General features: G+C 36.3%; 1 protein-coding gene across 9 annotated transcripts in view; it reads left to right on the forward strand.

Annotated features, from left to right (window-relative positions):
* The window catches only part of EPB41L2 (erythrocyte membrane protein band 4.1 like 2), a 125,305-nt gene extending 107,288 nt beyond the window's left edge, over positions 1–18,017 (forward strand). For 4 of the 9 annotated variants that reach the window (XM_026085726.1, XM_026085725.1, XM_026085724.1 and 1 more), the window contains 6 exons: positions 4,839–5,402; positions 6,881–7,003; positions 7,564–7,662; positions 9,625–9,705; positions 12,284–12,421; positions 16,437–18,017. In XM_026085726.1, coding sequence (XP_025941511.1) covers positions 4,839–5,402; positions 6,881–7,003; positions 7,564–7,662; positions 9,625–9,705; positions 12,284–12,391 — 975 coding nt within the window. In that variant the 3' untranslated portion in view covers positions 12,392–12,421; positions 16,437–18,017. Of the gene's footprint in view, positions 1–198; positions 304–3,283; positions 3,410–4,576; positions 4,631–4,838; positions 5,403–6,880; positions 7,004–7,563; positions 7,663–9,624; positions 9,706–12,283; positions 12,422–16,436 lie in introns of all 9 variants that reach the window. The other 5 variants (XM_026085729.1, XM_026085730.1, XM_026085733.1 and 2 more) reach the window with 4 other exon arrangements.
* Positions 18,018–21,330: the final 3,313 nt, after the last annotated feature.

Here is a 21,330-nt window from a genome sequence, read left to right on the forward strand (position 1 = left end):
GTGGTTGTGTGTATTTTGTATGTTGATTTCTTTGTGTTGAAGTTGAGACCCTTGCAGATATTGCACTTTTATCTCTATTTTTCTCATCTAATATGTTGTGTTGCTTTCAGACCAGTTTGGTTTTATGTTTATGTATAGTATGCATCTGTCTCATTGCTTATTGATTTACACTGGTTTTACAAAATGAAAACCAAATAGAAAAAAGAAGACTACATTTCCCAAGTGAAAATGCTGCGCGTGAAGGAGAAGCAATGGACTGCAATGCCATGGATTGCTGAAGCAAAACCAGAGGAGACTGACAAGGTGGCTGCCCTGAGACCTACTGCCTTTTTGCTTTATCTGCTGTGGGCTAGCTGGTGCACTTCTTTCTTTTCCTTTTTTTTTTCCTGATGAAAATAACTTGCTTAAGCCAGTACTGAAAGGAGAAGTTTAAGTTATAAACCAAGATCTGGATATATATGAATGCCAGCAACATTTTGCTTAAACACCAAACCAGGTGTGAAGTTCTGAATGGCTACCACTTGAAAAGAAAACAAAAATTTCACAGGAAAATTATTGTATTTATTTTATGTGACTAGGATGACAGCAAAATATATTTCCATTCCAGATGGAAATAATTGTTTGCATTCTTTGAAATTATTTGATATTTCATACACAAGAATTTTTTTTGCATTGCAGTTATGTATTCATTATGTAGTCATTATCCAAATCAATAATGCTGTAGTAGAAACAGCTTCGTGCAGCCTGGTTCTGAATACATCCATGCTTCTGTACCTCTTTTTTCACCCATGAAAAGCAGGAAGTTTTCTCCCTTCATAAGCTGGTTTGACTTTTTTATAGTGAAAAGCACAGTATTAAAGTTAGTGGTGTTACTAGCAGTATGATAATGATGGTGGGTAGCAATTTGATGTTGCTTTTTGACCTCACTTTTGAACTGTTTTCCACCACCTAGAATTTGGAATGAAAACAGATTGCAAAGCCATTAGTCCTATTTCAGTAACATATAAATACCAGGTTTGGAAAAACAGCATATTTTCTTCCTGAATTATTTGTTGATGAATATAGAGAATTTGGGGTTCAAGTTCTTTCTTACCCCCAACTTATGATAAACTTGCCTGGTATTCGTAGACATTGCTCAGCCTCATTAGTATTATTAGTCTGAGTCTTATTATTAGTAGGCATTGCTCAGTCTTATTCCTAGAATGCAATGTTTTCATGCCTGTCTTCTAGGATAGTTGGACAATAGACATGAGTAAAGCTGCTGCATGCAAGGATACCACTGTTAATTTTCTTTTTTTCCTTCCTTTTGCTCCAGTGAAAATACATGCCAATAATTCCTTTTTTTGTGTGTATGAGAAATGTTACCTTAGATAAATCTCAATTTTACCACTGTACCTCTTAAATGCACAGCATCTGTGACTTAATAATGACAAAACTGTGACACATTGGTATGGATGTCACAAGTAAATACTTGAAATATGTTCTGGATATCCAGAACCAACAATACTATTTATTTTCTCCACCCAAACCTGCTGCTGCTTATAAACAGTATTTCATGTTAGTGTGTGTGCATATGTGCCTGATGATTGTTTGCCAGGAAGCTAAAGATCTACAGAGGATGATACGTGTATGTATATTATTGTAAATACAGTAATGTGATGAAGACTGCCAATGCTATCTATGCATTTAATAATGTATATGAAATGCCGCATCACGGAACAGGGGTTGTGTTTTCAGGCAAATTGTTATTAGTGTTTTCCTTTTGAAAGATTTAAGAAAAATCAGAAGACTTACAAAAACTGATGGTGGTAGAATGCAAATAGATGGAGGGGGTATGTGCCTGTCTGATGAGACATGCACAGTCTGACTACTTACAGAAATAAAGACCTCTTTTCTTTTTTACTCTTTTGAGTGGTTAGACTAAATGTGGCATCAGAGTACAATAGAAGAAGTATCATGAGCTTTTTTGCCTTTTGATGTAAACTATTAATAGATTAACTTTTACTGGGTGTAGTGAACTAGGGAAAGAAGCGAGGGTGAGTAACACATTGCCCTGACGGATGTCAAATTTAGCATAAGGGCAGATTTTATCAACTTGCATTCAAATTAAATTTTCTTAGCCACCTTTGAAATATACTTTAAATTTTATTGGAGGGGAAAAATATAGGGGTCCTTTTTTCTTTTTCTTTTCTGTTCTGCATGCCATACATGTAGTACTATTTACACAGTAGTGTAGTGTTACTTAAGTGTTCAGATTCTAAAATGGTAGTACACTGTAGTTCTACACATACTGTAGTTATACACATTGCATTTTGGCTTTCCTCTGAAATGTGCTTCTGCCTTGATTGTCTGCATTACCATTTTCTAAGATAGAAATGTATTTTATTTAATATTAGCAAAATGTATGTTATATCTATGTTAGGTATTCATTATGTTATTGGCTTTTTAACTGTCTACTTGTAATGTGATACAAGAGCTTGTGGAAGGAAAACTGAAATGAGAATTACAGCTTTTTCAGAGGGTTTTGCCCACACAAATTTTAAATTTTTTATTGTTTTACCACACAGATTCATAGTACTACAGAAAGTAGATCAGACTAAATAAAATTTATGCTTTAAAATAACATTGAATAAAACAGATTTTCCCAATAGAATGGGCAAGGCTTTTTGTAAATGATTCTTTAATAAATACAGATTTGCTTAAATGGGATTTGGGGGGGGGAGGGTGTTAGTTTTTGTTTTAAGTAGTTATTTGAAAAACAACCTTTAAAAGTTATAATGAATAAATTCGCCTTAGCCTTCTGGCTATGTAATGTTCAAAGCAAATGTATTTGACTACTCTCTGCCTGAAGCTTTGAACCATCAGGGGTTAGAAGGTGTTAAGATTTGATTTTTAAAAGGGAATAATCCCAATATTAAATATGGAATTATAAGTAAACTTCTGCTTTGAAAAATCACAAAATGTTAATGCTTTTTTTCCTCCACTTAATGTTTTTAATTCTTATAGTGTGAAATAAAGAGCAAATGGTGGGCATACAGTCTTAAGATTACTGCTATGTTTTGTGATTTCTGTGGGAGTCTGCAATTTTCTGTCATCTTGCCATATTCTCGTTTTCCCCTTAGCTGGAGTGCGTTCGGCTTCTGCTGTGCTCTCACACACTTCTCTGAACTGAAGCCTTTTCCTTGTCGTATTTTCTTTCGTGCCTGACCTTTCCTTTGTAGGTCGCTGCTGCTTTGTCCTTCGCTGTTTAAATCTCTGCTTTCCGTTCTCTTAACTTGTCCAGAGCCTAGAAGAAGAAATAACGTCAATTTTGTGTAGTAAAGAGGGCTTTTCCTTCGCCGCAGCCGGCGTGCGGACAGCAGAGGGCGCTGCCGGGAAGGCCGAGGCCGCCGCCGCGCCGCCGCCCCAGGTGCCTGTCCGCTCCCCCCCCCCGGTCCCTCCTCCGACGCCGCCGCCCGGCGCCCCGCGCCGGGGCCCCGCGCCGCTGCTGCGCTCTGCAGCCCTGCAAGCAGTAGCGGGTGGACACGTCAATTACTGCTGTGGATTAGACCGGCGTCTGTTTTAAAGGTGTAAGACACCGACCCACAAAGCATAAAAATACCGCAAAGGTGGCGTATAACTACTGTTGTGTCAGAGGAGGTGGGCTGGCTGCTTATGTTAGCGGGGAGAGATGCAGCTCAGGAGCTGAATTCTCTATTCGCAACACTTAAGAAATACTGATTGGTTCTTGTTTTAGCTTCCCCAGCAACGCTGGCTTAGACTCTGTAGCTGCTTTGCTTGGTAAACTAGCAATAAAAGCTAGAATTAAGTCACAGATGATGTGCTCATTTTTATTTTTACTATTTGAACTTGAAATTTGCTGCAAACCATTTTCTAAAAATGAATTATGTAGTTTTTAGATCTAATGTGTGGTGGGCTTTCTGGGATATCTATCACATTATTTTGTCATGGAAGGAATATTAATACTATTTCTTTAACCTCACCATTTGAGCTTCACACTGAATCCTAACGGGATCATCTTGGTAATCACATATTGCTATTTCGATAACATACCAGCCTAAACAGTCTCCTCCCTACTATCTGTTAAGTTTCATAAAGTAACAGACAAAAGATTAGCTAATAAAACCTTACAATAAAGTCTTTTTATTGTGTGTGATGATAACCTGATAGTAGACTGCTAAATAAGCTTTTGTTTTCCAGCAATATTATTTATTATTAATTCCTAATGTGAGATAATTGCCTCAGTAGCATGACTGACTAGTGCATTCATACTTTTTTTCACATTTTTCATAATTATCTTGTTTTATCCTAATAATGTCCATAATTCCGGCCTACTTTTGAGTAGAATATTTTAATGAAGTAGAAGGAGAAGAGCATAGTTCTTTGTGGGTCTTGCAGAGAATACACACAGTACCTGTCTAGTTTCATGAATATACATTCTTAAAGCTTGCTCTGAGACTGCTATGCTGTTGTAAAGGGATGTGCCTGTGTTTTGTATAGGATATTAAGTATTTGTGTTACCTGCTGTTTAGAAAATGCATTGATTTGTGTCCTTTGATTGCTTTTTGTTTCACAGAGACATGGTTCCAGAGCAGAAGGGCCTTGCACTGGAGTCAGCGATGCTGATAAGGTTCTACTGATTTTTCCATAGTAAAATTTGGCTCTAACGCTTCCAATTCATCTTCATTCTTTCTTTCCTTCCCTTTTCAGTTAACCATCATAACCATCTTTTGTCTTCTACATGACATGAACCAGCCATCAGTTAATCTTTTTTCCCATCATTTTAATTTATTCATATACTATACTTTTGTTTTTCCTCATCCRTGTTTTTTGTGCAGAGTTCACATGAGACTCTGGACATAGTGGAGGAGAAGAAGCAGGCAGAGGTTGGGAGAGAAGAAACAGTAGTCATAGACGAAACCAACAAAGGGAAAATGCAAGTTGCCACTGATGCTGGGGAAACATGTAAGGTGGAGCACCTGTCAAAAAAGGACTCATCGTCATTGCCATCAGATAGTAGCAGCAGCAGTAGTAGTGAGAGTGAGGATGAAGTGGGAGAATACCAGCCACATCATAGGGCAATTGAAGAAGTCATCAGGGAAGAACAAGAAGAAGAAGAAGATACAAACAGAAAAAGAGAGCACCAAGAAAAGATAATGCAGCATGTAGAAGCTACAACAGAAGGCAGTAAACTAAATGTACCAGTTGAGCGCACAGCTCAAGTGACAGCTGAAGCTTTGGTCCAGGAAAATGCAGTTACCATAGCTACAGAAGAGAAGAATTTCTCAGAGGACATGAAGCAAGACTTAGGTGAAGAAAAAGAGGAAGAGCAGCTCAGACTGAATGGAGATGTGTCTCATGTTGACATTGATGTTGCACCACAAATAATTTGTTGTTCAGAGGTAAATGGTAGAACAGTTTGACAACTAGATTAAGCAGAGAGATTTCTCAGGGTGAAAATATACCTGGCTTTCTTCTTCTCCTATTATTCCAGCTCTTCAGGCATTCAGCAAGATTCAGATCATTTGGAAGGGGAAACCACTGAGAGCAGAGAAATTCTGTCTCCTTCAGTTAAGGTTTCTGGCTTTTTGCTAGAACTGGATGCGAATCACCAGTAAAGCAAACCTTCCGAAGACTGCCATTTCCTTTTTATCTCCCCCTTATTTTATATGCGCATACATAATATATATTTATTATTTACGTTTTTAATGTTTTAAGTCTCGTCTTGTCTATTTGTCAATTGTTTTTGACATGTCTGTGACCTGTAATTGTGATTGGAAAAAAAATTGGAAAATGTCAGTCACAAATTTTTGTACCTTTTTCCCCTTATTATCTGCTGTCGCTCTTTCCCCCCTTTTTTTTGTTTTTCCTCCTTTGAGAAAATGTTATGGATTTAGAGACTAGAATAAGTATGGCTAGGAACTGGATAAGTAAGAGCACTGTATTTAAAGGGAATGCATATGTAATTATCTTAGTGTGAAGTCTTCTAGAAGGGGAGAAAGCCTTCTGTGTGTGTGAAATAAAGATAAGTGTCTAGGAGTTTCTCCTAAGTGCCTTTGAAATCAATGGGAAATAGCAACTGATGCATCTAGGAAAAAAGATCAAAAGGCTTTACTTGTGTTTTTTTTTTTTTAAGTTATTGAATATATTTGAAAATCTGCTGCAATAACATAAGTCACAGGTTCACTGGTCTAAGGACCCCTTGTTAATCACTGCCGTTCTGACGTTGCAGAGACCACTACTCCAAACCTCTCAATGGGTAAAATGATTTTTAAAGGTCAAAAGAAGCCATTGATATCCAGACTTATTACACTGAATGTAGGCTGCTTAAAAACCAAAAATCAAAGTTGTCTTTCTGTTCCAGAAGTAGTGCCTATTAAAAAGCAAAAAGTTTCACAATATTTCCTTGAATTTTTAGTCCTTATTTGCAGTTTGACTAGTTAAGATAGATACTTTCCCAGGTGAATTCTAGTGTGAAGCTTATCCATCTGAGCTAGCTATGAACTTCTTGTTTGATGGAACCTTTACACAAGCTAAGATTTTTCCTACTGATACTGTTTCACACATTTTAAATACCTGTGTTGCAGATTAGTTTTAGCAACTGCTTTCTTATATATTTGATGTTACCAGAAACACAGAACTATGGCAAAGGTTATTAGGAGATTAAATTTCCCTGCCACAGATAGATAACTAGAAAACTGGTTTATTAGTCTTCATTTCATTTTGCTTATTTATTTTGCTTCTTGATTGGGAAAACAGTCTTAAATATTTATCATACTGCTATGCTTCTCCTGAGTTTTTGATTGTATTTTCTTGGTCCATTTCACAAACCTTTTCATTATGTCTTTTGAATTGATTATTTCTGTCTCTTGCATCACAGCCTCCAGTAGTGAAAACAGAGATGGTAACCATTTCAGATGCTGCACAGAGAACTGAAATCTCCACTAAGGAAGTTCCAATTGTTCAAACAGAGACTAAAACCATCACATATGAATCTCCACAGGTATAGTGGCTGGGTGGTTTCGTATATCATTTGGTATATGGTTTGCAAGTTGAGTTTTATTCCAGCCATTTCTAGCTCGAATTAAAGAGATATAATGCCCAAGAAATGCTTTTCAAAAACCTATGCTTTCTTCTAGCAGCTAAGACTGTGCTTTGCCTGTGGATTAGTTGAACTGAAATGTGTATAGAAAAAAGCAATAACTATTACTCTTAAAGTTCCAACAGTGCCCACCCCCCCTTTTTATTAATAGAAATTTAGTTGCTTTATAATTGCCTATCTGAAAATGTAAAGCCATATTTAGTGTTGGAAATTTGATTTATATTTCATTGCTCCTGAAAAGAACACTTTTAAATTTAATCATAAATTTTGTCCAAGAGTAAAACGTAACAGTCTACACCATTCAGTAAACTTGATGGCTTCTATTCGGATTTTGGTTTTAACTTTTCCATTTGAACTGAAGAATTATGTGTTTAGTAATAAAAATTGCATTAAGTTTCTCCAGTTAAGACAAAGTTTTTAAATGCCAAAATATGAAAATACCATTTTTCTTCTTCTCACAGTTTGATGGCAGTACAGGTGGCAATGCTGGTGTGTTGCTGAGTGCACAGACAATTACATCAGAATCAATTTCCACTACCACAACTACACACATCACAAAGGTAAAACGGATAATGTCTCTCTGAACTAAAAAACAAACAAAAACCCTCCAAAAATCTTGAATGTAGCTCCTCAAACCTCTATATCTGCTAAACAAAGCTGACTTAAAATGGACTGGATTCATTCCAGGCATGTGGGGAGAGCTGATTTTCCAAAAGCAAATTTTGAACAGAGAGAAGTCTGAGTGAATAAGGGAGAACATCTGAGAACAGGACTGGGAAGGGCAGAAAAATGTGATTAGGTATTTCAGTACTTCATATAGGTTTTATTTCTGTTGTTGGCAAGGAGTTTGGACCTAGACTTTTACAGTCTCAATTCTGCTCTCACTCACTGATACTATGTAGAATCTTTGAAAAAAAAAATTGATGTGTTTGGGGTCCGCAGGAGCCCTGTTAATGGAATCTGTCATAAGGATGTACTGACACAATTGTTTTTTCAGCCTTGATGTTACACCTCCTTGCACTGCTAGCTTTAAAGCACATTTAAAAACAGATCATACTGTTAGATTACTTTTGCAGACTAATGTATTTGGGGGCTGAATTATGTCCTCCACATATGTCCCTTCACAGTGTATTAGAACTACCAAGTGTTATTTTTATTCATCATTTATGCAAGTATTTCTAAATTTTTAAAAGGCATGCACCAACAACACAATTTTGATCTCATGTCTTTGAACTCTTAACCTAGTTTTCCAAGAAGATTGCAGAAAGCATTATTTACAGTAAAGAAAAAAGGAAGAAGAGAAATGTAAGGTATAAGTTTGGGGTATTTTTTTTTCCCCCAAGACAAGAAGCTTCATGTCATCATGGAATGGAACAATAACTCACAGCTCAGTGGATTAATTTTGCAACCAAATATTCTAAAGATAGAGAGTTGCACTTGCAGAAGGACATTGGAGAGATGATGTTGGAAAGTTGTCAGATAAAGTCACCTAAAAGAAACTGAGCTTAGAACTTAATGTGATGTTTTATTAGACAGATTAATCAACAGGTCCTCTTCCATCTCCTACTTCCTTTTGGATTCATTAGCCACCAGCATTTTAGGAAGAAGTCTTTATTGAATAAATTGTGCTTTAACCATTCAAAATTAAAAAGTGGAATTTTCTTGTCAAGTTCAGATGTGAAAAAATGTTTCTTTTAGGAAGGAACCATTTAAAAAAAATTATTTCTGTCTTCTCAAAAATGACTGGGATGACCATAATGCAGCAGATCTTCATCTTTTCTTATAGACTGGTGATCATTTATTCAAAAGGCTCTAGGAACTTTCATTATTGATATAGGAACCTTACAAAGTTAAAATTAAAATTTTCTAATGGTGTTCTTAAAAGAATCATCTTGGAACTTTTCTAATACAGTCAGTGTATAGGCCTATAAAAAAGCATACAATTTTATTTCTTTTTAGAATATTTCTTTAAGCTACAATGTTTTAATCATTAGAGTGAGATATGAAGAAACAAAGCACAATTATTTCCATCTGAGATGTGAAATATGTTGACAACATGACACTAAGGTGCATGAACTCCAGAACTGAAAAAGAGAACGTCTTTGTATACGATGGTATGGGATTACTCGGAGACTGAGAAGAGGTCCATGTTGGAGGGATGGGAACCAAAGAAGACTCCTGCAATCTATCTGTTGCCAGATTTATTTGATGGGAGGAGGCTGGAACTCCCATTTGTGTACACTTCTAGATGTGTTCAAACTTCAGTTCAAAAACCAGAAGGAATTCTCTCTGCTTGTTTTTTATCAAGTTTTTCTTAGCAGTCACTAGAATGTGACTAACTGCATGACTGAAAAAATAAAGGATGACTTAACTTCAGACCAAGAGTATTTACTACTAACTGTAGTCCAGTGACAGAGAAATTCTGTTGTTTCAGTGCAGTAGAAAGGAGTGCTTTGTGAATCCTCTTCCTGGYTATATGGAATAATTGTAAAGATGTTTTCTTGTTTTTGTGCCATCTGTAGATGGTAAAAGGTGGGGTATCAGAAACAAGAATTGAGAAGCGCATTGTCATTACTGGAGATGCAGATATTGACCATGATGAGGTGAGTATGTAAGGTGTTAACATTTACAATGTGTTATTAACAGTCCAGTGACATCTAAAAGCTCTTTCAGAAATAAGAAATAGGAGAAAGGCGGAGAAGTTGAATATGAAGAATCAGATAGATGCTGAGACTGTTGATTGCCGCAAAGTTGTTAGCAATTGTGTTTTGTGAACGAGGAGCCTTTACAGTATAACTGAGGAAAAAACAACATTTCTAACTTTGCATTACAGATCACATGAATGCATTTCCTACTATTATTAAAGAGGTTGCTTTTTCTGGAATGGACCCAACCTGTTTAGTGCTGGTTTTTTTCCATTTGGGAGGAAAAGCGTTACTACGATAATCTATTTTGAAACATTAATCTAGATAGGCAGGAGTCTCTCGTACTTTGTGTCAGCAACATCTGAATGCAAAGCTCATTTTGAGTGAAACCTTTGAAATATATTAAGGCATAAACTACTTGAATTAAAAATAATAGTTTTTGCTTTGTATGTATAAAATTTTGTATAATGAAAGAAACGTAATTGTTGATCCGCTGGAGCTTTACATAAGCACCTTTGATCTTTATCAGCACAAAACCAGTTGCAATTTTTTATGGTCTTAGAAGAGAGTTAATATCACTTCTACCTGCCCAATTAAGCTAGCTGAATTTGAGAAGTACACAGACAAAAATTGAGAAAGCGAAATTAGCTATTCTTTGGAGTGACAAAGTCAATCAAAAATCAGTGGAATAATACAAATGAAAAAGCCTACCTTCTACCTAAAATTGCAGTGAATCCAATTCTAACTTTATGGTAGCTACACAAATCAACAGGGTTTAATTTAACTTCTCAATTATAATATAGTGAGAGCTTTCAGTGAATCTAATTTCAGATTTTGATGTGCCTCCAGAAAGTGGCTCATGACAAGTTCAATCTCTTCTTGAAACTTGTAATTAAATGACAGTGCTGTTTAGCATTAGGCATGGCTTGTGTCTGCCTTGACACACCTTTAATGCATTTATGACATTTGAAAAGGTCAGACTTAAGTAAAGACTTTAATCAGACTTTTGCTTTAGTAAAACTGTTCTCCTAGCCCTTCTTTGGTCTAAGGTAAGTGGTAATGAAGTAAAAAATGAAACTATAAAAAAAATCACTGAAGTTTAACACAATAAGCTGATCTTAAAAGATTTAAGAAAACTATACCACCATCTCTTCAKTGGATCTGAAGTTCCTAGATTCACAGACTGTATAATCAATGTTCATTCTTTTGTCTTTTTGCCCCCTACGTCACTAACCAGTTTTCAATACAAAAGAGAGATTTTAATTTGAGTTTCAGAATACAAATGCTTCTTAAACTTCCTGTGATGTAGGGATGAGAGACTTAAATATTCCTTTATTGTTTGTGGTTTGATTAAAAACAGTGATTCTTAAATCTGAACAGCCAATTCCTTTTAAATTCTCATTTGTACTACATAGATTACATGTGGCATACCTTAAAACACAAACTAATAAAAAACTTTTTACAATTAATACAAGAGGAAACATCAGTATTGTACCACTGCACTATGTTTTCTTCTGTACATGTTTTCTTAATAGGTCTTCAAACTCATTATCTTTTAATCATTAAGGTGGCAAATGTTGGTGGTGTTCCAGTTTCTTTTCAGAATTCATTTTTTTTTTTCCTCCAACTTATCACCTATGGCTCAGGAACTTGTCATATTTTTAAACTAAGATGCATCTGTTTGTTGCATCATATTTTTCTTCCTGCTTCTGGTATATTTTTTTTAAGCTGTGCTTGAGACTAAGCTGATTGTGAGTTTACTGTTGCCGTATAGTACCTTTTCCAGCTCCTACCAGTTTCTTCATGATTTCTTTTGTTGTTCCATCAGTAATGCAGTTCACTGAAATAAGTTTCAGATCAAGGTAAGGAACATGAGCTCTTTTGCGTATTCTGCCTCAGAGGTGCGCTTCTGTGGTTGGCTGTGAAGCCTTATGTGCCTTGACACATCTCTTAAGAGGATAAAATTTCTTAAAATGTGGAGAAAGGATTAAAAAGAAACTGACTGGCATTTATATTTATACTTCCCTGAGTTAAACTAGAGAAGGTTGTCTTAAACTAGTAACAGGAGGAAGAGGAGATTCTTGTTTTGAGAAAGAAATTTCTGTTATGATCTTCTCCTGGAGTTTCAGCAACGTACTTAGACCAGATAGCAAAGAATCTTTTATTCAGGAAACCAAAGGAAACTTTCACTTTTAGTACTGCTTTGTCTTTATTTGCTAAATCTGTTGTAAAAGTTGTAAAACTTCTGGTATAGGAGTACTTTCCCCTGAAATGAACTAAAAAGGTTACAGGGTGACTTTATAGTTACTTGTTACTTTCTGGAAATTTCAGTAAATTTACAAAGCCTTTTTTTTAATATTGGGGGAAAAGAGGGGGGTGTTCTTTTGTTCATTTGTTTTGCTGAGACCTTCYAAGCTCAGGAATTTAGAGTTTTGAACAGCTATTATGAAAATTTCCAGTGCAACTCGTCCACCCTCCAGCTCCATATTAATGTCTTTTTGCAGTCATTAAAGTACGTATTTCAATATTTTTGCAGGCCCTGGCACAGGCAATCAAAGAAGCCAAAGAACAGCACCCTGACATGTCTGTCACAAGAGTAGTGGTGCACAAAGAAACTGAACTTGCTGAGGAAGATGAAGAGTAAAATCAAAATGCCATCAAGCAAGTATTTCAGGTAAGCCTGCAATATGAAACAGATTCAATAACATATATGCATAAATAACATAGTTTGAAAAAGTGGCATCTATTTTCTGTTGTACTGTGCATTCTAACAGGCTGACAAATACTGGGGCTTTTTGGTATGTGCTATCACAAATCAGTGCAATGGAACAGGCACTTAAGTGTTACGTGTAAGAACTTTATCTCAAGTCCGTTCTCACATTAATTTTTATTTAAATTTCAAATTTCCCTTTAAATGTCTCCCAGTTCCATGACAGTACTCTCATTATGGCATTTCCTATGACATTTGGTCAAGATATTGTAGTTTATCTTAGTTTGGGCTATTTCTGCAAAATATGAAGCATGTATCAAGTTTCTTTTTGTACTGGTACAATTACAGTCCTTGCCTTACATTTTGCTTATTTTATTGGGAAGACTATGTGCAGTTCCTAGTAGTGAAAGGGCCCACTTGGACATTTTCATTCAGTCAGATAATTCTCAATCTTAAGCATTTTGAAATATTTAAGTTTTTATCATCTTCTGTGAGAAGGAGTTAAATGCTTTGCAAATTGAAGTTTTAAAGTCTCTTATCAGCTGAAAGAAGTATTTGAAGAAATATCAGTTTACTAGGTCCTCATTCGTTGATATATTCTTTAGTTCTAGTACATTTGGATTTGAAGCTGAAGGTTTTTCTCTGTTAGTATATGTGCAAAAAAAAAAAAAAATTTCCTGCGTTTATGCCCGTTGCCTCTCATTCTGTCACTGGGCACCACTGAGAAGAGTTGGGCTCTCTTTTTTTACACCCTTCCATCAGATAATGACAGACATTGATAAGATCCCCCCTGAGCCATGCTGAACAGTCCAAACTCGTGTCAGTCTCTCCTCATGTGAGAGATGCTCTAGTCCCTTAATCGTCTTTGGCCCTTTACTGGACCCACTCCAGTATGTCCATGTCTTTCTTGTACTGGGGAGCCCAGAACTGGGCACAGCACTCCAGGTGTGGCCTCACCTATGCTGAGTAGAGGAGAAGGATTGCCTCCCTCAACCTGCTGATGATATTATTCCTAAAGCAGCCCAAGATAATGTTGGCCACCTTTGCCACAAGGGCGCATTGCTGGCTCATGTTCGACTTGTGCACTAGGATCCCCAGGTCTTTGTCTGCAAAGCTGCTGCCTCTAGCCTGTTGTGGAGCCTGGGGTCATTCCACCCCGGTGCAGGATTTTGCATTTTCCTTTGTTGAACTGCATGAGGTTCCTCTCTGCCCATTTCTCTAGCCTGTCGAGGTCCCTCCAAAAGGCAGCAGAAACATCTGGTCTGTCAGTCACTCCTCTCAGTTTTGTATTATCTGCAAATTACCATTATGAAAGAATTTGAGTCTTCCTGAACTACTAAGCAATCACAGATGCATAGTTTCAGGTTAAAGAAACAGACTAAAGCCTCGGTTTATTTTAAGAGCATCTTGTTCTCTTTAACCGCCTGGAAAAGGAGAGCTAGTATCGTTTTCCAACTGCTGGTACTTGTATGATGAGTTAGGGGTTGCATGTTGAAAAGTACGGCAGGGAGATGTTTTCTTCCATTGTGAGCAATTTATTGGAGGAAATATTGGTTCCCATAAGTACACACTGGATGCCATTAACCATTTCAGGAGATACCCTGAACTCCTGCTACATATGGCATTGCATAGATTGACAGTATTGAATGCTGTGGAGAAGTCCAGAAGAATAAGAATAGGATGCCTGCCCTCTGCCTGCAAACAGAAAGATTATCTGCCTTTTCCATTAAAGTGGCTCCAGCTGTGTTTCCTGGCCTTGGGCAGAGGCCTTGTGCTAGATCTAAAATGTTTGCTTCAATTAACATGAATTTACAAATTACCTTTTGTCTAGTTTTCCTGTGAGCTTGCTCAGAAGCTGTAGGTCTTACATGGGACTAGAGCTAAGCTTGAGCTACCCTCTGAAAATTTCTTTAGTGTTGGGCAGTTTATTGTGTGTTTGAAAAAGTAATTAATAACTTTTGCTCATAATTTATAGAAACCAGGAAGAAAACAGATCAGGTTTGGAAGTGTTAGGTTAACGCTTCTTCACTTGCTGGATGTTAATGTTATAAACTGTGGAAATATCAAAGGGCTGTCTTTTGGTGGAAATGAATGATTCTGACCTTTTCAGAATTTCAAAAGCTGCGGCCTCTCTCAACTCCTTGATCCAGCTGTCAGTAACTTAAAACACACTGTGTTGTGCCTGGCAGCCAGGCAGCCCAGGCATGTTTTCATGTGCCAGATACATAAAAGTGATTTAGAGAAGAAAGGCTTACTTTATAGATTAATGGTTTGAAGGGTGACGGAACAGGTGGGGAGTTTTTGGTTTGCTTTGTTTTGTTTTCTTTTTGTTTGTTTTTTTTTAGTAAAGGGCAATGCAACCAAGTCACCAAAAATAAAGAACTGCTCAGGATGCCCTATATGTTCTGTCACTATAATTTCTTATTTCAGTGTTCAATTAAATTTGCTTTGTAGCTTTGTTGCTTAGTGACACTGGAAATTATGGAAAATTCACTACAGGCGTAGCATGTATGCTCCAGCTTTGTTTTGAAAACATAGGAGAGGACATGGAGCTGCGCTGAACTGTGAGGTAGTAATAGCTGGATGAGGCTCCACATCACATAAATGATCCAGATGGGCTTTGCAAAATACACATCAGCTTTTGAGAGAGCTTTTTGTCTACAACGGGAAGGATGCCTGTAGTTTAGATAATTTCACTAGTCCCTAGGTGTACAGGGTAACACTTAACATGCACACTCAGACCATCCTTCTCATATTTCCACTGTTTACATTGGAAGATCTAAGATAGAAAGATACAGTGAGAGAATAGAACAAATCATTCTGATTTACGAGGAAGGACTATAATAATGTGTGGTACCACCACATTGTTCATTTATTATTTATCAGTGTGAATGTAAAGCTCTTCAGAGCAAGGATTGCCTCTTCTGTTATATTTGTACAGAATGTGCCAGTTTCTTCATGCTGCCTCAGCACAGAAAGGTGTTTTTGGATCAGTGTTCAACATAATCTATCCCATGTAAGTTTTGTAAGTAACATCTCTCATGAAGGGACTGTGTCATGGGAGGAAGAATCTTGGCAGGTTTGCACCACATTTCTATGGTACTGACTAACTGAAAAGTTGATTCTCTTCCCTCATCAAATATTTTGCTGCCTGGTAAAAATTTATTCAGAGAAAGGTATTCAAATAATTCTTTCCATCTGTTGAGGGTGTGTTTTGCTCATTGGAGAAGTATATACATTGTGGTGTGGTGTTTGCAATGTGTCAGCCACTGTCAGCTGTTCTTATCAGAGTTCACCAGTTGCTTCATAGCTCTTGATCTGAAATGCTTATTAGAGAGTAAAATAGGACTAATATGAAGACATTTTGCTATGTTACTCTTGTATCTTGAGACCTGATGGCTTGTTTGACTGAAGGATGCCTTTCAGTTAAACATCTAGGAAAAAATTCAGTTGGCTAAAGTAAGGCCATCTGAAATGCCTTGGATATCTGCAACTTGCGTACAGGGTGGCAGGTATAACACAAGACCATCCAGAGACCTCTGTCCTCCTGGAGCAGCAACTGGAGGCCAGATGGGATTGCAAAAATAGTTCTAGATAATTGTGTTTAGGCAATTGAATCATACCATGAATCTTGATTATTTGTTTCTAAGGTAATGAAAACTCTGTCCTGACTACAACTACAGCAATAATCTTTGTAGAGCTTTGTTGTCTCTAATAAAAGTGAGAAATCCTACACTTGGATTCTCAAGAATTATCCTTTGAAAGAATAATTTTATTTTTACTTATTCACTAGATTGTAGATTAAAATTTTCAGTAAACTGCGAGAGGTGAGCTGTTAAAACACCATGGGAATTTTTGAGATGGGAACCCCACCCCCAAAACCCTCTAGAGGAGAAATGACATCTGGAATCTGATGATGTGAAATTCACACTGTTCCTCATGAAYGTTTATATAATCTTCCCCCTCCTTTTTCTTCCAGAAATAAAAATAATAATACTGACCATGATCATGACCATGAAGAACTGTGACCATTCCAAGTCATCACTACTCTACCGAATTCACCAAGCCTAGCAGTGAGGACCAGACATTCAAGACTGAAATGCCAATACCAAATGCGAATTTAACATCTTTGGTCTATATTCCCTTACAATCTGACTTGTTTATTTTTTATAACCASTTCTTAACAATCTTAGATTTTTTTTAATGAAGTTTTAGAGGGTTTCATCTTTTTTGCACAGATACTTGCCATTTTTGAAACTGATTCTTGATTATATGAAAGTGAACAAAAAATATAATCTGGTAAGCATTGTTCACTGGAGTAGGTGGTAATTGTGCAGAAAGGAGGATCTTAACTAATTTATATGTAGTTTTTTTCCAAATATTTCAAGTGAAATCTCTTACTGGAGTAATACAGAATTTTTTTTCAGATTAGTCAGGTAAATACATGGTATCACATAAAGTTTTTTATAACAGTAAAACATTTCCTAAAATTTGACAAAATATGTTTCTTTGGATAAATTTTATACTGATATCTCTGTAACTCCTTCTGTTCTAAGGATCTCATTCTCTCTGTGGGACAGAGATAGTGTGGCAGTCTGTAGAGGAAAAGGAGTACAGAGAAATTTCTTCAGACTGAGCTCTGTGTTTTAAAAATCTTTTGCACTTTGGTGCCAATGCTCAACTTCGTAGACACTTTGCAGTCTGCAACATTCCAGATAAGGAAAGAAGGAAGAACGAAGTATCTTTCTCTTCTTCCGACAAGAGATGATCTAGGCAGCTTAAAATCTTAGTGCTTTTTTTCTTACTGTGTCCAAACTTCAACACTTCCGTTATTGGAATACATGTGTAGAATACTCGCTTTCTATTAAACCTCACTGTCTACATATTAGAACTGACATTTCTGTTATTGAAAAGGTATATGTTTCAGATACGTTGTCTAATGATTAATGCAGGTTTTTAGGATACTGAGCAAAACTGAGTGATGGATTCCATTCATAAAGTAATAAGACAGTAACATCATTTGATGCAGACTGCCATTGAGAAAACCTGTTAATGATGTTGGATTATATTTTTATTTTGGGTGATATTTTTTTTGTTGTCTTTTTTGCTGTTGACTTGGTGTATAGTTAAAATGCCAAATTAGATTTATAGCAGCTTGAAGTTCTATTAAGTGATATTTTGCTTTCTGTAATTCTGTTTATAAAATAAAGTTGTTTATTCTCTACTTGACTTTTGGCACTCAGGCATAAATTTGGAAGATACTTAAAGTGAGCAAATCAGTTTGAGATAATGGCAGTTCTGGAGACCACAGAACCTTGAAAAGTAGGGATTTGGTACAAAGTAGTCTCCAGGGTTACCTGAAGGGTGGCATGATCTTCTGTCTCCTGCTAAAGTATCAGTGTGTTTTAGACCTCTTCCAGGGAACATCCTGGTTTCAGTGTTTCAGAAAATAAATCTTCAGATGCCAAAAACACACTGGACAATACTCCACATGTGAAAATACTCCTCAGTCTGCAAGTGGTTCTACTGAGTTCTTTGAGTGAGGGTGCACGATGATCTTCAAGTAACACCAAATCATAATACTTCTCAATACATTTATTTCCTCTGAACAATGTATTTATTATTGGTGCTGTTCTCAGTTTTGCTTGCTGCCATCTGTCAGCATGCTTGCTTAACACTAATTCCTATTACATTTGGCTTAATTTAAGTTGAATAACATAAGTCAACAGTAGCCAAGATGTTGATTCATATATGCATATAGGTGTTCTTAATTACATCCCATGCTAACCTGAAAAATAGCAGATAATCTAATTCATCTGCTTTTCAAAAATAAAGACATTCTCTCTTTCAAACAAAGGAAGAGAACCCAGCCAACTAATAACATGAGAAAAGAACAAAAACACTGTGCATGAATGGGGAGATTGTCAAGAAAGTAGCACATTATGCATAGGTAAGAGGAGGTCAAAATGGAGATATATGCATTTAAGGGGATGTCTTAATGAATTTTTCATACAAAAATATGTAAGAAAAGGCTCTATAAAATCTTTGAGGTGTTTTTGATGTGGTATAGTATTAGTTGCAGAACTTGTTTAGTGGGAAGAAAGCATATTACTTCAATTCCTTATTGAGTTGGATCTTTGACTTGTTAGACACTAGATCAATATTGTTGTTTTTATTGCAATTGTATTTAATCCTTCAAATTGCAAATATAATATTCTTAAACTATTACTTTCACTGAGAGCTGTATTTCTTCAAATACTAATCTGAACCTTAAGTCAGGGACAAGTGAATGGTGCCTTTAGGCTAGCATAGTTTGTGCATAGCTATCACTTCCATTAATTAAACACATACTAATTAAACCATCTTTGACATGTAGAAAAACTTTAGCCCCCAAGTGTGGCCAATCCTAAAAATAGTCAAGATTTACAGATTCTGGTTGTATGTAATTATTCAAATGTTCTAGAATATTGTGCAATTCTGATAAGTTTTATTGTATTGTTTTTATATCTCTAGCAAATATTGCAACACATGCAGCAAAAGAAACTGTGGTCAAGACACTTCATAAGCTAGCCTTACAGTATGTAAGCAATTTCAAATATAATTACAGTCCCATTTAATGAAAATCTGGAGAAGGTTTTTTAGTAATTAATTCTGCTTAAATTACTGTTTAAGAAAAATGAGTCATGTGGATCTTACATAAAAATACTTAATATACGGTGGGAGGATTTTACTCGTGATCACTTGATGGTTCATAATAAATGTTGGAAGTGTTCTGTAGATTGTTTCCTGGTTTAAGGTTTCATAAAGGACAAGCAAGCAACTCAGGTGACAGATTGTATCAAAAAACAGATCTATTGCCCAAAGCTATGAGCAACTGCAATATGAAGTCTTTCTTGAAATGTTATTTTACTGGAGAGCTTGAGCAGAATGACAGCTTTCAGCCTGGCCATGAAAGAAATCTTCTGGATGAAATGAAATATTTAGACAAGGGTCAGAGTCTGAGATCTGATGTAGATCAGAATGATCCTTAGCTATACATTTGGCCAGGATCAGTGGGAAGTTCTTAGCTTTTAGGCATGTTTACTGAGGAAGTGGACTACTTGGAGCAGCTGGTACACCACCCTATTGACCTGACTGTACAACTTAGGAAGGTTTGAAGCCATTTTGATTTTCAGGCTGCTATGGTTTTCACATTGCACTGGGGAAAACAGGTGCTTGGATTAATAATACTAAATTACAGGCATTAGCAATGTTGCTAATGCTTGGAGTGTTCCTTTATTCTGTTTGGAATGAAAGAACTCATACAAGGGGTTTTGGAGGTAAGTATATAACAGTGGCTGTACTGGGCCAGGCTGAATGACTAACTTTTCCAGAATTCTGTCTCTGACTGAGGTTAATGACAGATGCCTAGGGATGTGTCTAAAAACGAAATACCATACTAGAAAGCAGTACTTTACCAGAATGCTCTTTCAGCGTTTTTCTAAGACTTACTGGTCCATCAGTGGTCTTCTGTATTTTTCTGGCCTGATGGATTTGTGTTTTATGAATTTGCTTATTGCTTTTTAAAAACTTCCTGTGGTGATCATTTTTGCCATTTCATGTATCTGGCGGAAAAAACACCTCCTTTCATTTCTTTTGAACCTGCCTTCTGCTAGCTTCATTTCATGTCTTCACTGTAGATACTAGAAGAGGCACCCAACATTCATTCTTGGTTTAGTCATTCCCCTGGCAGAAGCTATTCCAGAGTTTTCATCATTCTTGCTACCTTTCTCTCTATCTTTCCTACTGTAGATTGAGACATTTTAAATTCTCTTCTGGGACATGAAGAGGAAGCAATCACAGACAGGCAAGAAGATAGGCTTTTTAAACATGCTTGCTGGTTGTGAATGGAGGGAGTAGTATCCTACTTTCCATGTGATTCCTGGTGAAACGAAGACAGAGGACTCTTCAGTTAAAGATAATTGAAGATAAACTATTTCCTTGCAATCACTGTTTCCATATATATTTAGGAAATGTTTTTACAGTTTATCAAGATAGTTTCTTCAATAATGATATTTAAATATTTATTTTTCTTAATCAAGGGAATGATGTAAGATAACCTTGGCTAGGCAGCATGAAAACAGATTTCTTGATAATATTCAGTAGTGGGACTGAACGCAGCAAGGAGCTGAGTACCTTCATGACATGTTACTGAATCTTGAATGCCAGATAACTGCATGTTAGCAATTACAGCTCAATAAGCAGTTGAGCCTAAGGCATACAGTGTTTTTCTGTTTTAATTATGTCTTACCTAATATCTATACGGTAACCTTGTTGGTAACTATAGGACTATTTTACAATAAAATACTGTTACATAGTGATACCACTTTTCAACATTTTAAATCTTGGTATTCTCAAGCATTTTGTGAAATCAACAAAACCAATTTTATGTTGTAGTAGGACATGCTAAATTTTGATTATGTACGTATGTATGTTTAGACATGTGGTCCAGACCAATCTTTTCTTGGTGTGGGGGGCAGGCAATGAGTGTTTGGAATTTTAGGGAGTTTGACAGTTCCTTTAATCTCTGATCAGTATTCAAGATCACTGCTTTTCTATTGGCAGCATGTTTCTTTAACATAAGTCAATTGTTTTTTTCCCATAGATAGCAGCTGTCTCAATGTGCCCGCAATGGATTATGTAGATTGTATTTAATAAAAGAAGAGGAAAGAGTATATTGCAGAAGATATTTAAAGGTGTTATTGAAAGGGATCCAAAATCACAAGTTTATATAACTAAGCATATAGTAAGAAAATAGTTTCATTGGCATGGCCAAAGAATGCACCTTTTCTTTGCTTATCTATTTAGAAAGCAAAAATTACTTGGATCCAAGT

Source organism: Apteryx rowi, unplaced genomic scaffold, assembly GCF_003343035.1.
Source record: "Apteryx rowi isolate R43461 unplaced genomic scaffold, aptRow1 scaffold_671, whole genome shotgun sequence".
NCBI classification, from domain to species: Eukaryota; Metazoa; Chordata; class Aves; order Apterygiformes; family Apterygidae; genus Apteryx; species Apteryx rowi.